This window comes from Erigeron canadensis, chromosome 1, assembly GCF_010389155.1.
Source record: "Erigeron canadensis isolate Cc75 chromosome 1, C_canadensis_v1, whole genome shotgun sequence".
Taxonomy (NCBI): Eukaryota; Viridiplantae; Streptophyta; class Magnoliopsida; order Asterales; family Asteraceae; genus Erigeron; species Erigeron canadensis.
Window position 1 is genome coordinate 22,622,555 of NC_057761.1, and position 17,704 is coordinate 22,640,258.

A 17,704-nucleotide genomic window follows, 5' to 3' on the forward strand; every position below is an offset into this window, starting at 1 on the left:
CCTCTTCTGCTTCATCTGTTGGTTCCCCAGACACCACTTTCTTTCTTTTAAGACTTTTCATTGTGGGTGGGATGTTTGGGAACTCTTCAAATACTGGCTCACTGGCATCAGTACCAGCAGCCTTTTCATCAACTTGTCTACTGGCTTTAGTACCAGTGACATCTTCTCCAATTACCTTCTTCCAGACTTTGATCTTCTTCTTAAGATCACCAACCTTCTCTGTACCAGAACCAGAACCTTCCCCCTTGGAAGCATCTCCAGATTGAAGATGATTCCACACCTGATCCAACTTATGTCTGTCAGCAGAGTCAAATGTTCGACCAGACACTGGAGCAATGTTGTTCACAGTTTTCCTCAACTACATCACTTCCTTTTTAACTATGTCAAGATCTTGAGGAAAGTGGCGAGGCAACTAGGCGTCAATCATCTTCATTACTTCAGGCAACAACCCATCACGAAGATTTCTAAGGAGAGTTTCAGACACCTCCTCAGTGATTTTTTTCAACATATCTCCCCTGAACTTTCTAACAACTTCATCACTGAGGGTGCTGACCGCTGAGTTTTTCTCCAGGGTTGGCCTGCTCTCCAGAGAGCTTATTCAGGTGGTCAAATTCTGAACTTCACCAGTCAGACTTGCCAGAGGTTGAGCAACTTCAGTTTGAATGGCAGTCTGAACAGTTCTCACCATATCTTCCTTAATTCCCTGGACTACAACTTGTATCGATTCTGAATTTCTATTTGTTGCCACGACAAGTTCATCCAGCTTCTCAAAGACTATCTTCTCATTCCCAGCAAATATGTTCATTTCTGACTTGAGATTATTGGAAATAAGAGATTTGAAGTCAGAAATAACCTGAGAAGAAGCCTGAAGTGATCTCTCTGGGTCCGCCACCTTATCAAAAAGGCCTTGGACCTTAGTTGAAGAAGAAGAGGAGAGACCACTGGAAGGATTGGTGATTCTGGTGATTGATGATACTGGCAACACCCTTGTGATATTTTCAATTGGTTGGGTGACTGCCAGCGTTCAGAATGTTGAATTTCTGGTGCGGTTGGTGAATCAAAAATTGTTGTTGTTTGTTCTGGAAGAGGTGTTGGCGTATTTTCTGGGGGTGGAGGAGGCATATCAGATAGAATTGACTGGGAGACAGAGTGGATGGTGCGATCAATTTCTTCTTCTCCCAGAAAACTCATATTAACATCAAAGTCATTGTCTTTAGAAAGTGGAGAATCAACCATATCCCAATCTGGGCCGGTTCCACCTGTCTGGTCCTCTACTTGTACATTCTCCACCCCAACATTCAAATCAATATGAGCCACCTGCTCCAGATTCTCTCATTCAATCTGCCCAACTTGTTTCCCCTCAACCTCTTCAACTATTAGGGACCCATCAGCAGCCATGATGTCCCCACTCTCAGCAGTTGATACTGGTATGACAAGAGGTGATCCAGACCCTCTTTCTTCTTCACCACTTCCTTCTACAGGTACTGGAGAAGTGGTAGATGGAGCAGTTTCCTGACCAATTTCTCCAGAATCTTGATGAGATGATTCTGGAAGGGATGATACCAGAACTCCGTCTCTCCTAAGACGACGAGTTCTATTCCTTGGCCTGGTGGGATTGGGTGGAATTTCAACAATATTCACAGCAGGCTGCTGAAGATCTGGGGCGATCTGGGAAATAGGTTGCACCCTTTCAGCAGTAACAACATCAACAATTTCCTCATTGTTATGAGGCTCACCAGCAACCTCCTCATCAGGTGATGATGCAATTGCATCTTCTTGAATTCTGAATTGATAAAGCATCACCGATGGAATGTCGACCTCAGTAGGAGATGAGGTCAACTGGTTGAGGTCCCTCAGATATTCACATATTGAAAAATGAGTTGTATTTACAGAGTACTCATTCTTCAAGGCCCTTCTGAATATGATGGACAAAAATCGAATAAATGGAATGAAGGCTTTCCTGCTCTTGACCCTCAATCTGTCCACCAGATCATTAAAGAAAATCTGGGCAAAGTCCACCTTGTACCCATGCCACAAGCAGTAGGCAATCTGGAGCTGTTTATGGTTTATCTGATCTAAACCTCCAGAACTGCCACCCAAACACTCAACTAGGTGAGTAAAGAAATATCTCCATGAATCTGTCAGCCTGCTCATATATACAGTGCCCTTCCTGAGCAGCTGACCATTCTCATCTACTATCTCCGTGTGCCCCATCAACCTGCACACTTCCCTGTTATTGATGCCAGAGGGAATTTCAACAGGCATTTCATTCTCATCAAAGTAATTCATCCTCAAGGCATCTCTGAGGGAATTAACAATAATGGTGAAGTGTTTGGTGCCTTGTTTTAATGTGTAGTGGATGGATTCATCACTTTCCACGTACACTGCAGTATACCAGAAGTCACAAAGATAGTCGTGATACATTTTGCCCGGATTTAGGGTTAGGGCACCATAGAGTGGACTGCTCAAGAAGAAGGTGTTCAACCTTCGAATGATTGAAGTTGTAGAGTGATTTGTTGAGAGTTTGGCCATCCAGTTATTCATGTTTATGCGGATGGCATCGGCAGAAAGAGATATATGATTTGCCTTTTTGACATTTTCAGCAGGAGTATAACTTGCGGCTAGAAGATTTTTAGGAGATGGTTTAGGAGCCATTTTAGATACATGAAAATGAAAGTGAAGGAATTTAAGATTGAAAACAGACTTTTAATAAGAGAGATGATGATGATTGGAGAGTAAATGAAGAAGGAAATAAATGAAGGAATTTGAAGATGTGGGAGTAAATGATTTTCGAGATGAAACTGAAAGTGAGGTAAATGTGGATATTTATAGAGGAAAGAGAAAATGAAATTCAAAACGGTAATTTTGAAAAATTTCAAAACAATTTTGATCGGTTTTGACATCCGCATTTAATGTTTCTTCATTGTAGTTTGCATCAACGCTTTGGAACTACCTCACTAGTTGGTGTAATCTTCCTCATATCAGACCATCCAACCTCAAGGAGCTGTTCGAGACGCACAACCACCCGCTCCTCAATCAAATAAAAAGAAACATCATAAACCTCATAATACTTGCCTATTGTTGGATAATCTGGAAATGTAGAAATGCAGCAAAAGAAATCAAGTCTCTAAGCTTCCTATGGCTGACAAATAGGTCGACAAAATACCGAGTGGATTGGAACAAATGGAATGCTTTTGATTTATAGTCACCTGCAACCTTTATATTTCTACTTGCTTAATTTCTTCCCCTTAGATTGTACTCCTAGCTTCTTGCTAGTTTTATGATCAATAAAATTTGAATGTTTAAAAAAAAATGGTATACACACACTTATAACTATATGTATATGTATCATAATATGTTCAATAATATTGGTTAAACAATAGGATATCAATATATAAACACAGTTAAATTCTGTTTGCAAGTATCAAGGTTCTGTTTTATTTGAGTGCTTCGTCGCATCTTTATCATTATTGTTAACCATTTCTGAAGCTTTATCGTCATTCTCAACATCATTTATCTTCTTGTCTAAGTCGGAAGAATTGTTGCCACTCTTCCCCCAGAGTACGCAGTAAAGCCCGAAAATAATGATCAACGCTCCTATAAAGCTGGATCAATGCAAAAAAAGATAGTGTAGATAACTAGTGATGTTAATTACTACAAGTTTTCTTTGGAAAATAATGATAAAATCATCTTAGTTAAATCCATATATAGTATTTCAACACATGTCTAATCAACAAGTAATTAGCTTGAATTAAATTTATTAAGCTAAATGTCATTTTATAAAATGATGTTTAATTACCTTCCTATATGAAGTCTCTCCTTAAAGACAATAGCTGAAAAGATTCCGACAATTGGAACTTGGAGTGGGCTGAACATGGCCGCGAACACGGGTCCTCTCTTGCTTATTGACCATAAGACTAGGTAATAACTTAATCCTGATACCACGAGGCCCTTAATAAAATCAAAAACCAAACTGGTTGTTAGTATATATATGGGTTGGGTATTGTAAAATTAACAACTATTAAAGCAAAACAAATAGGACAACATCTTAACCCTTAGATTATGGTTAAATGGATGCACGAACATTCACGGAACAATTGATGCATGATAATTTTCATGATGCACGGTGATTTTCAGTGAAGAGAAACATATTGTTTTATTTGTTTTACTTTGATACTTGTTTTATTTTACCTAAAGTGTATATATATATATATATATATATATAGGGTAGAGATCCTGAAAGAAGGTATCTTAAGGAGAGAAAGTCCTATAGGCCAATTAGAACGCGACATGTGTCAAAATGAAAAAAATGCACGGTGGCATTTTTGTAAATAAATCAAACTTTTGTCAGCCTGGTTTTAGGTCAGCTTGGGTCTGGGTCAGCTTGGGTTATGATCAGCTTGGTAGGTCAGCTTGGTTTGGTCAGCTTGGGTTCTGGGTCAGCTTGGGTGGTCAGCTTGGTCTGGGTCAGCTTGGGTTCTGATCAGCTTGGTTGGTCAGCATGATCAGTTTGGTCAGATTTGGGTCACGGTCTGGTTGGGTCAGCTTGGGTCAGCTTGGGGTTGGGTTGGGTCAGCTTGGGGTCTGGGTCAGGTTGGGTCAGCTTGACACAATCTACACAGATGTAGATTATGGGTTTTGGGTCAGCTTGGGGTCTGGGTCGGGTTGGGTGAGCTTGGTTAGCTTGGGTTAGGTCAGCTTGACACAATCTACACAAATCTAGATTAATTTACACAAATGTAGATTAATCCACACAAATGTAGATTATAAGTTTTGGGTCAGCTTGGGGTCGGTTGGGTCAGCTTGGGGTTGGGTTGGGTTAGCTTGGGGTCTGGGTCAGGTTGGATCAGCTTGGTTAGCATGGGTTGGGTCAGCTTGACACAAAACTACACATAATCTACACAAATGTAGATCCCAAGCTGACCCAGATTCCAGACTGACCAAGCTGACCCATAACTCAGGCTGACCAATCTAACCCAACCAAGCTGACCAAGCTGACCAACCAAGCTGACAGACCAAGCTGATCATAACTCAAGCTGACCCATACCGAAGCTGACCCAAAACCAGGCTGACAAAAGTTTGATTTATTTACAAAAATGCCACCGCGTTCTTTTTTTTTTTAAATCCACATGTCGCGTTCTGATTGGTTCATAAGACCTTCTCTCCTTAAGACACCTTCTTATTTGATCTCTCATATATATATATATATATATATACATATATATATATATATCACATGTAATCATAGCAATATTCGTGCACATGATCAAGAATCCAAATCTCCACATAATTGTATAACGGATGATAATTTATGCCTCCACACAATTATAAACTTCAAAATTACACATAAGTTATTCAAAAAACAATCAAAAAACAATTTTCATGTAAAGAATAATCATCGGTTGGGCTTGATTTGAAAAGTTCTCAAAGGTTCTCACAAAAAAAAGGGTTCTCAAAATAACTTTTCACTATATATATATATATATATATATATAGGGAAAAGTGAGTATGGGGTTGTTCCCCATCTAACCTCACATACAAATATTTCAATATTTGTTTGAATTTTAAATAAATAAATGTCCCCCCATGATTTTTATGATTATAAAACCAAATGTGAGGGGTTCCCCATCTAAGCTTAGATGGGGGACAACCCCATACTCACTTCCCCCATATATATAACTAAGAGAGGGTAATTTTTTGCTTATCTATAAACCCATATAAAACATATTGAAACTCTATTTTAAGTAATTTAAGCATTTTTTTCAATATCTCCATATTGCCCCTAATTCACACATTACCTCTAATTCTATATTTCTAAACACAATCAGACAAACACCCTACCATGATCTAACACACGCTAACTTCTTTCTCTCCTTTCTATTTACACACATGTATATCAATTCCCCCCACTGTTCTGTATTATCATCATTGTTTAATCGCCGCAACGCGCGGGCATTAACCCTCGTTTGACAATAAGGAGATAATGTCATGTAAGATTTTTCTTTAGGTGTCATTCTTCCATTAATTTCCTATTTTCAAGCATTCCATGTCATTAAATTATTACTAATCATTTATCATAATCATCATTAATTAATAATAAACAAAATTAAAAAATGATAATGACAGCCCTAAGGATTGTCATTAAGAGCTTATTACATGCATAAGAATTAGTAATATATATATATATATATATATATCTCAAAATAACCAACCCCTGAATTTTCGCATGACATAGTATAAATTTTAATGCAACAAATTAATTAATACTGACAGTCTTAAGGGCTGTCACTAACAAAACTCAAAAAACTCTCTATATATAACTAAAATAGCATAATTTTTTGTTTAGTTGGCAATAATGAGATAATGTCATGTAGGATTTTTCTTTAGGTGTCACTTTTCCATTAATTTCCTATTTTTAAGTATTCCATGTCATTTAAATTATTCCCAATCATTTATCCTAATCATCATTAATTAATAATAAAAAGATTAGAAAATGATAATGACAGCCCTAAGGGGTGCCATTAAGAGTTTATTACATGCATAAAATAAGTAATTTATATATCAATAACCAACCCCTGAATTTTCGCAAGACATAGTACAAATTTTAATGCAACAAATTAATTAATACTGACAGCCCTAAGGGTTCTCACTAACAAAACTCAAAAAATTTAAATAAAAACTAAACAATGAAACAATATATGATAACAAGCCGACTGCAATAGTGGATATGTATATGTATAAATGGCTAAAATTTTGTTTTGTTTTATTATTAATGTACGACTGCAATGGTGGATATGTATATTTATAAGCGGCTAAATTTTGTTTTGTTTTATTATTAATGTAATTAATTAATAAATTGTTTTAAAACAATGATGTTAAAACATATATATATCTCTTAATGATCATGATAATGAGGTCGATCGGTTACAATATATATGGATATCTCTCTATATAACTAATAGATGATATATTTTTTCCTATGTGACATTTTTAGTTTTTTGCCACATTGGATTTTTAGTGAAGTGTCATTTTCTCCACTATGTCACCATGTATGATTTTAATCATCAATTTTAATCATAATCATCAATCATAATCTTAATCATTAATAATTATTTTTCTATTTTCTATATAAGTACAAAAATTATTATACTATGTTCTCTTATTAATTCAATTTTGATATTTATATTTTATCAAATAAGATTATTTATTATATTATGTTTATTCTTTTGAAAAGTATTATTATATTATATTTAATAATTTATATCATAAGAAAGATTTTTATGGTTTATAAATATTTATGTTTTATTAATCATGCTTTTACATATTTGACGTATATCATATATTTATAAACTATAACAATTTTATTGTTTGTATCAGTCGTAATCTGACAGTTTTTATATTATCATAAATTATGAATAATAATGTAACTATCAGTTATTGTATTTTTTTTATTTATGTTTACAGTTATTTCGCACAACGTGCGGGTTTAATCTAGTGTATATATATATATATATAGGATAGGGATTATCTAAAGTTGTACTGATGATTTCCCACATGATTTTAGTACCAATTATTCGTAATTTTTATAGTTTTATATCCATCTTTTGATGCTTTTAGGTAGTGTTGAGTGTTTTCAGGTTAGAGAACGATGATACGGATGAATTGGTTGATTTCGATGATCTATGGAAGAAACGAGAGAACGGTTTGGTTGGAATCAAGTGAAAGACAAAGAAAACGAAATCTGGAGCTTGTAACACCCGTTACATATGTAACGCCCGTTACATGTGTCTCCACTGTAACGGGTGCGTAACTGCCTTGACAAATCCTTTAGAGATCGATGTAACGCCCGTTATATTAGTAACGACCGTTAGGGCTTGTTTTTGCAATTAATGATAATTAAGAGTTAGGGCTCCGTACTGTAGCTGTGTAACGGGCGTTACACGCGTAATATATATATATATATATATATTGGGTTAGGGTTCCGAAGACACGCGAATTTTGGAGGGATTTTTCTTAGCATTACTCATAGTCTTTAGTATTTTGGAGCAAAGCTTTGTGATTACAATCACTGTTGCTATCAGATTTTCTTCTATTCATTGGTATAAACATGATTTCTTCTATCTTTGATTGTTTCAGTTATTTAATTATGAGTAGCTAAGCACTTTATCATCCATCTTGATGGAGTAGGACAATATGTATGATTGCACAATTTTAATAATTCAATGTTGATTTAATTTAACGGTATATCGAGATCTTAGTGTGTTTTTCTCTTTTAATTTATCTTGGATTGATTGGTGATATATATGCGAGTTTAATGGTAATTATTGATTGCATATATGTTGTTTTGATTATTTGGGTACAAATAACTGGATCTATAATGGGTACGGTAGATAATCATTCAATGATAATAGGGGAAAATGTGTTAACGGTTAGGTACAATCGGAAGATATAATTGTTATTTTAATAACCAAAACCATTTTTTGATTAGGGAAGTTATAAAAGATGTCTTGGTGTACCGGTCTTATAAAACTAGTTAAAACAAGAGAGTCAAGTTATGTCATTAACTTTACGGGTACGTGGTTGGTGGTTAGTTTGAGTCTGAGTTATTTTATCAACTCAATTTGGATTTGAACTTCATTTATGTGCAATCTTAACATGTTGTCGAGCGAAATTAAGATGAATGCCTTTTAAATTATTGTTTTAAACAAACTCTCTTTTCGATTAATCCTGAGGGATTACTAACAAACTCACTAACTTACTAACAAACTCACTAACTTTTGCAAAGTGACAACACGGTCACAAAACCCCCATTTTCTTCTTAATTACTTTATTTTAACAATTGCTTACAAAGTCCTTGTGTTCGACCTCGGATTTACCAATTCAACTATACAGCATATGATCGGGTACACTACCCGCAAGTGTGTAGTAGACAATAGCTAGGTAGTTCGTGTATAAATTTTAAAACTCGAAATTACATGTCATGTACCAACTTCATAAGAGAAGTTGGACAACTCTTAACCCTTTCATTACCTACATTATTAATTTAGTGCTACTATTTGACTATTGATTGATGTATAATTGTTACACCATTTGCTCCAGTATACATATATAGATATATGAGCTAATATCCCACATTTAATATTGCCAAGATCTGTGTTTAATTTGTTCCTAATTTCCAACATGTAAGTAACAGCCAAACTGTCGATGGTATTGGTCCTAGTTATTGTAATCGTAATTGTATTCTGTACTTGTACATATTCGGACGACTAGTGCTTCATTTGCTAGTCGGTTTATTTAAGTTAATATATCGTTGTTCTAGAAAAAAAAAAAGGTAACAGTCAACTCACCCCATATATAATTGTCAAGAGACTTGCATCCCACTCAAGCTTCCACAAAGTGGCATCTCTAGCGAAAAATATAGCAAGGAAAGAAGATTGCAATGATGCAAAGAGGCAAACCATGAAGTTGATAGAAATCGGAGCCGGGTACTCCTTGTGTATCAATCCCTACAAATTAAAACAATCAAACAAAACAACAATAATGTCCGTGGAAACAACTTAGCTAGTTCCTCAAGTTTTTGTATATAAACTTTTCAGTGTAACAATGCTTTAAACACTTTTTAGTGTACCTCAATCAAAATAAAAGATTAACAAAAACAATGCTTTAAACACTTTTTAAGAAACGTAACAATGGTGTTAATTAAATGTTTTTTATGTTATAACTTACCTGGAAGATGAGCCACAAGCTCCATGCCACTTTGCTAGTGGATATTAAGGTTGCTCCTTTGACCCAATTTTGTTTAACATGGCCAGAGAGACCATTAGAGTTATAAATGTTAATTAATGGCTTCTTTAAAATCCCATTGATTTGGAATCCTCCTCTCCAAAAAGTAATTACAAGTGTTCCTGCCATGCTTATAAGAGTGCCCAAAACTTTGGCTTGCCCTTTGGAGCTTGTAATCTTCACTTTCTCCATTCTATGATCAAGTTATATATACATGTGACCATAAGTCGATGTTCAGGCCAGTGGAATTGTGGAACTAATGAACTATCCATTATTATCAAAACGAGTATAATTCCATCATCAAGAGCAATTAATAATTTTTTTTTAAAATATGTAATCTCGATAAGTGAGGCTTGGATCTCAAATTCCATAGCTAAGACTTCAATTTGTAATTATGTGGATCAGCCGATGACATCGATCATTGGCCGAGCCACATAAGGGTTAGAAGTGTCAACTAAACTCATGAATTTTTCCAATCTTGTGTAAAATATAGGCATTTTAGGCTCTTTTTAAAGAACAAGAATAAAGACAGAGAAGACAACGACCAGAGTTTTACACCAATAGCTCGATACCTTCCAAGTGTCAACATCATCTCTCTATCACTATATAAGGCAACACATTGCTTAGCCATTAGGTGGTTGTTGTGTGTCATATTGTATTTCACTTAGTGTGTGGGTTTATATACATTTGTTGTAAAACTATTAAATTTTCTGCTTAATTTTTTTTTTATGGTCTTGTATGTCAAGATAAACTCAACGAGCTACTATTCATTGTTTAATCAATACTAATTATGATTAAACTTGTTTACAATACTGTTCTTAGTAGTTTACATTAGTTGTTTGAATACTAAAGTATTGCAAATTTGAGACTCACATACTCCGTACGTATAAAGTTAGACGAAAATCGTTTGAAAATGGAAGCTAATGTAGAGTTATAAAGGTTTAACAAAATGCTAAAACTTTACAAAAAACTTTACCTTTGCAACAAAAGTTAATGAAAAAGATGAAAGTGATACTTATAAGTAAAAGATTAAGTGAAAGAAATCATTAAAAAAAAATCCAAATAATACTAATTCATATTCATTAAGTTGGTAACAAAAAGCATGAAGAATGTGACTTTTCTATTTTGAGATTATGTATGAAAAACTCGTGTTTCTTTACCAAATTTCACTATATTCGATTCTTATGATTAACTCTATTAGATATACAAAAAGGCATTTTGTCTTATGGCATTGAGATGGCCCTTGAATTGAATTTAAGTACAAGACAATTGATATGTCAGGTAAGGGAAAAGTTAATTACTTAGATAGATGAAACATCCTTTCACATTTTAATTTAATCTTATCCTGTAATATATTACAAAAATCACATATTGATTTTGTAAAAGTATCATAAAAAATTAAAATGTGTAAAAGTTTTTGCCCAAAACTTAAATGTAAAACACAGAACCACCTGCACTTTCCCATTAGCTTGATAAATGTAAGTTAGGTTAGAGTCTATATGTTCTTATATCAAGTCTTATTTTCTTTGTTCAAAATAAATTTAAAGTTGTGGTAAGAAAAAGAAAAGAAAGACAAAAAATATTTCCTAGTTGCTAGTAGTATATATTGAGAGAAAATAATCTGAATACTTAAAAAACAATAAAAAGTATACAATAATATCCAACTTCTTTTAAAATAACACAAAATATCTATCAAAAAATTGTAAAGCAAGCCTTGCGATTATAAAAATCGCAAACTGGCCATGGTTTGCGATTTTGCAGTTTTGCTATTCATGACTTTCATTTTACCAAAATCGCTAGCCGAGGTTTGTGATTTTGATGTTTATTTGTGGAAATTTTAAAAGAAAAAAAAAAAAGAAGAAGAAAGGTTGAATACTATGGTATATTTTCAATAATTTTCGAGTATTTAAGTCATCCCACTACATAGATTTAGATATAAATATATATGATAAGAATATTTGCAAGTACCTTAGGAGAAAGGCTATGAGGAAGGTTAAACTTGGAGTAAGACAATTCAAAGCACTGGCCACAGTTGGAGATGTGTAAGTTAAACCATAAGAGAATGCATTTAGATGAATTGTGGATCCAATTAATGACATAACAAAAATCTTGAGTATCACTACAAATGTGAGGGCTGGTCGTTCTTTCCTGTAATGTTTACTTTCATGTTAGTGCTTAATTTTTCACATTGCTACATGCCTTATATGATCAAAGTGATCGATTTAATCACGAATGAGTTACCTTTCAAAAGCATACGCGAAAGGGCAGAAGAGAATCGTACTAACTATGTGGCGATACACCATAAACACGAGCTGATGAAGTCCATTAGCGAACCCGATTTTCATTGTGATACTTGCTCCAGAAAAAAGAAATTGAACAAACACCATTGCCAAGTAAGGCAACATGTTGGTCTTCATGATATGTAGTTTACTACAAATTAAAGATTGGCCCATCTTTGTTTCAAACATATATATACGATAGATTTATGAACATATACAGAATAGCAACCTTAACACGTTTTTATTTATATAGAAAGCATGTAACCTTTTACATTTAGTTACTAGTGTTCAGGCCCGTCCAATAAACGGGTAGTCTTAAAATATATCAATCAAAGCTAAAAAATTGAAATTCAAGTATATTAAATAGATACTGAATAAAATTGTTAGCACGATCAAGTATGGACAATGAACATGCTAATGACAAATTTACCTTTGACCGTGACTGCCTATAAAAATATGAACTTACAGTCAAACAAAAAACAATAATGTTCTCCGCTTAAAACACTCAGAAAAATGTGAAGGTGTCATCGAGAGGAAATGTGCTTATAATCCCTATAGGCACATGAAACAGCTAGGAAACATATGTATACTATAAAATCAGAAGGATCTTTTATTATTAAAGATGGATATGTTACTCCGGCCAATGCCATATCTACAAAACACAACCATGGATAAAATATCTGATTATTGTGACTTGATGTCGCAATGAATTACGTTTTAATGGCTAAATAAAAAGATTCCATTTTCATAAGGGTCATTCATATGATTGGTTTATATTAGCTGCAACGTTATTCAAGAACAATTTTTTTTATCCAATTATATGAAATTCTTTTTTACGGATACGAACTTTTTCCGGCCATATGGTGTAAATACGAACATATGTGAATAAACTTGTAAAAATCTGAAAACCGGTGTCTTAGACACCGGTCTTACTTTTTTTTCTTCATAAAGTCGGTGTCTCCAACACCAGTCTTGCCTTTGTTTTCTCTTTTCTTGACTACGCCGGTGTCAAAGACACTGATCTTAAACTCTCTTGTATTAATTTGGCGTACATAAAATTATATTAATGTTGCAACATAACACTAGATGTGGTGCTTTCTGATTGGATTGAAATTAAAGTGAAGATCGCCCTCTCTATCACGGCTTTCTGCAAAGTTGTAAGATTCCCACAAGATTAATACATGTGGGCGCTTTCTGATTGGATTGAAAAGAAAAGACCGGTGACTTCATCACCAGCTTTCTGCGATGTTGTAAGATTCCCACAAGATTAATACAGGAGAAATTAAAAAGGGGGGAAAACAAGGAAAGACCGGTAGCTACATGACCGGCTTTGTCAAGAAAAAGTAAGACGATTTTCGTATTTTTACAAGTTTCCCCACAGAAGTTCGTATTTACACCACATAGTCGGGAAAAGTTAGTATCCATACAAAAACTTCAATTATATGAAACTAGTTATTCAGTTACATTATCATTTACAAAACATGAGTCGAAGCACCCCCATAATAGCTTCAAGAGACATACGAAACATACCAACAGTTGCACCATGCGCGCTTTTGCACCCTCCAAATGTGACCTATATTTAAAAAGATTGTAATTGGGACTTCAAGACATCAATCCTGAATTTTTATTGTATAGACATTCGTATGAGCAACAGACATGTAATTACACAAATGATATATATACTTAGATCTAGCACATGAGTAATCAATACATAAATAAATAAATAAGACGAATAAATCAGATTTTAAAAAGAAACCTGATCTATTTAGGGGTTTAGAGAGGGGATATATGATATTTCCCGTTTCTATAATGTGAGGTGATCTAAAACCTTACACGAACCACGTCCTGTATATATAAGTAAAAAACATATAACAAAAAGACAATACACACTTGGAAATTTAACTAGTCCAAACACAAACTAAATTTATACATTATCCACTTAGAGAAAGGATAAACTAATAACAATAGACGTCAAATTATATAAAAAGAATGAAGATCATGAGAGATCCTAACATTTAATCAAACAACTAAAGGTTCAATGGCAAGTATCCCCATGAAGATTAATTATCACCTATTGTGATTCAATGTCAAACTTTAACACGCTATAAATATATGTGCAGGCATATTTTGGTTTGACTAAAATTGTGACCTTGTAGTACGTACATCGGAATATCTTTAAATCAAAAAGAGGTTGTTGCCAACGTAACTGTAAAGCCACTTTATCACTTAAGCACAATTCAAAAATCTATAATAGTAAAATTTATATATATCGCAAATTGTAGTTAGAAACCCTATGCGTCAAGAATAAATAGAAAGTTACAAATTAAAGAGAGGAACATCTAAAAATTAACTACATATAAATATTGATTATAGTTTATTTATTTTTTTTTCAACTTTAGTTAAGTTAAAAATTTACAGTTTGTTATATCTAAACTTACGACAAACATAAATAATAATTTTAGACTAAAACGATTTATAGGACATATAACACATATAATGATGAGTAACTTCATGAACACTACATAATCACCGCTGTCATATAAGCTTCATGAAAGCAACAACTATGTGAAACACATATCAATTAAAAGCATTGAGTGCAGTACTGTTTTAACAATGCAATTGTTCTTGTTCTAACAAACGATCGAAACATTCGGTGCTAAATCTAATGATATATAAATTCAAAATAAATATTAATAATAAACAACTTTTTTAGTTATATTATTATAGATAGATTGCTTTGCCTTTAAATCTTTAATGGTTTGTCCTTATTAGTTTTTTAACTTACTAGATTTTGTCTAAGACAAAGACTAACTAAGTTGAAGGTTTAATAATGGAGTACTAAATAAAAAAAAATTGAGTAACACAAATCAATTCTTGTCTTTCGTTTATTAGTCATCACTTCCACCCACTTTAAATATTGATGTTCTTTATATACCAATATATATATAATAAGGTCCTAAATTCATTCTTAAACAAATTAAAACCCTTAGATGAATTCCATCTTTGATTTAAAACCATTAGATCAAATTTAATTATATCATCTTTTACTAATAACAATATTAATACTTATACTTTATATGATTTATCGAAATATACCCTTCTTATAATATACCATAAATATAATATAATATATATATATATATATATATATTGATTATTCGAAGATGTTTAACGTACTTTACTCATTAATTTGAGTTTTGTGATGGTATTACATAATTGTCAAATTCATATAATATGTGTTTTTAAATTACCGATTCAGTAACTTATTTTTCTTTTTTTATATATTCTATTTTTGTTTACACTTCATAACGTTTATTTAGTTTTTAGTTATAATAATTATATATTATATTAAACAAAAATTATATACTTTTATTTAAGGTTTTATTGTGTCCATGTAATATACTATATAGATGGTCTTATACATATAATATTTAAAGTGATTAGCTACGTCATGCCTTGTAGCTCAACCTCCTAGCCTTTACTCTGGTCAAGGTATATCTTGTCTTTACCACGTGTCATTTTTCGGCTAACAAAAATTTAAGTTTTGCATTATCCACCAGCTTTTCAATTATAATTATTCCTCATAGACGAAAGAAGTAAGGTGGTATACTATATTTATCCACTTATTGGAGCTCCTTTTAATGACCTATGAATTCTCTTATCATTTACAGTTGTTCGGTCCATTGGTTCTTTGGTGTGGTCCGTGTGGAGAGATCTCTGCAATAAAAGAAAAGGACATATTCCTAAAATATTTCTTAAAGGAATAAGTACAGTTAGATGATTTTCAACTTTGATTTATGGCCACTAGATCACATTTTTAATTTTAAAATATATTATATTAATTATATATGTTCACTCAAGTATTTTGTGGGACATTAATCTAGATTTATACCCATGCAAAATAAGATGAATTATAAAATATCTAAATTTAAATGTAAAATATATAGGTAAAATCAAATTAAAAGCATATAATTAAAAAACATTGAACGCATATATTGTATTTTATCTTTTATATAAAATATTTGTTTGTAATTTTTGATTTGACATTTGTTAATTATCATCATCATACGATACTTTTCAATTTTAACTCAAGATATCGCAATGTACAATTATCCGTACTTAAAACTTGACATACAAATCAACTTTTGATTTGAAAAAAAAAAGTTCATAACGGTTACATAAGCTATGTACCCTATAACTGTTATTCAAAATAATGCATAAATTTCTGGGGAAAAATAAATGAATTCTTAAACACAAAACTTAGAAATTAAATATATCGATTGGAAAACAATATTTATTATTATGATCAAACTAATAGATAGAGTTTGAAATACAAATAACTGACTATTTGGTGAACTATGAGTTGAAAAAATTAATACAAAAGAATTATTAACTTAAAAATTATAAAATTATGTAATAATAGTCGTTGTCTTTTGCTAATCATATTATATATTGGGTCTAGGATAAGAATTATTTAATAAAATCAAGGATTTTGATTGCTTAATAGGTCGTTAAAGCATATTTCTTTTAATATATACACGGATAGACACAAAACTTATAAATATTAATATTTCGTAATTAAAGTTCGTTTGTAATGAGTTATATAAAGCAAGTTAATATCGAAAAACTCATTAAAAGTGATCCAGCTAAACGTTTTAATACATCATTCATTCTAAATTTACAAACTTTAAATTCACTATCTATCTACTAATCTATATAAAAAAAAAGTCTTAAAATACTCATTAATTAATTAAGATCATTATATAAACTTCAACTAATTAAGATAATATCATAATAAACTTAAGTTTGAGTCATGCTCATTTTAAGTCCTCACAGTAAGAAATTTATCTTAGGTCCGTCCTCATTTGTTATACAATATGTGGAAAGTTTAGGTGATTTTCTAAAATCATTTCAATTTTAAATTTCAAAATACTTATTCAGCGTTTCTTCTGCAATTCTATATATATATATATATATATATATATTATATTTTATTATCTTCAAACCCAATACAACTACCATTGCGATTCTTAGCCATGATATTTGTTTGTTTTGATTTCCTATTAATTTCATAGATTCGTGTGATTTTTCAACTTTTTCACTTTTTGTATACAAAGCAACATGATGTCAAAAATTGAATAAACTTAAAAATTGAAAATACTATAAAAGTAAATAAATGGCAAGATTTTGTTAAGAATAATGACATTTTAGACTATTTTTAAGGCATTAATAACGTATATTTTATAAATTAAGGATTTGGGGCTTCTTGCTACGCTACTTCACTATAAAAATTCTTTTTTAGTCATATATATAAACAGAAAGATGGATCTATCTATCTTATCTGATTTCTATTTTGATATTAAAAAAAGAATTTTTTTTCATTCAACGTTTGATTCAAACAACTGTGCTTAGTCTTTCCCTCCTCATGAAAGGGCTCGACTGCAATGGATCACAATTCAGAGATGACTTTTAAATAAAATCATTGACTTAAATAGTTAAATCCAATAGTCAAAATTCTCAACTTTACTAGTAAAACTGTCTACAACCTTAGAGGATCCCAAACCACTTGTAGCTCAAATTTGAATCATATACTTAGAGAGAGCCGGTTCTCTATCAATATAATGGATGAACATAAATTCTCT

General features: G+C 32.2%; 1 protein-coding gene across 1 annotated transcript; it reads right to left on the reverse strand.

Annotated features, from left to right (window-relative positions):
• Nucleotides 1-3,320: 3,320 nt before the first annotated feature.
• Nucleotides 3,321-12,232, reverse strand: LOC122587506 (WAT1-related protein At5g64700-like). Its single transcript, XM_043759716.1, has 6 exons — nt 12,025-12,232; nt 11,752-11,931; nt 9,727-9,976; nt 9,348-9,506; nt 3,800-3,951; nt 3,321-3,605 (listed from the first exon to the last, which is right to left on the reverse strand). Exons 1-6 carry the CDS (start codon nt 12,198-12,200, stop codon nt 3,425-3,427), a joined length of 1,098 nt encoding a protein of 365 aa, XP_043615651.1. The 5' UTR covers nt 12,201-12,232; the 3' UTR covers nt 3,321-3,424.
• Nucleotides 12,233-17,704: the final 5,472 nt, after the last annotated feature.

Excerpts from the sequence above, each read along its gene's own strand:
- LOC122587506 (XM_043759716.1), bottom strand. The coding sequence starts at position 12,200 with ATGAAGACCAACATGTTGCCTTACTTGGCAATGGTGTTTGTTCAATTT. Across the intron at positions 9,507-9,726 it reads GCTTGTGGCTCATCTTCCAG|GGATTGATACACAAGGAGTA; the intron begins GTAAGTTATAAC and ends TTTAATTTGTAG. Across the intron at positions 3,606-3,799 it reads GAGAGACTTCATATAGGAAG|CTTTATAGGAGCGTTGATCA; the intron begins GTAATTAAACAT and ends GCATTGATCCAG.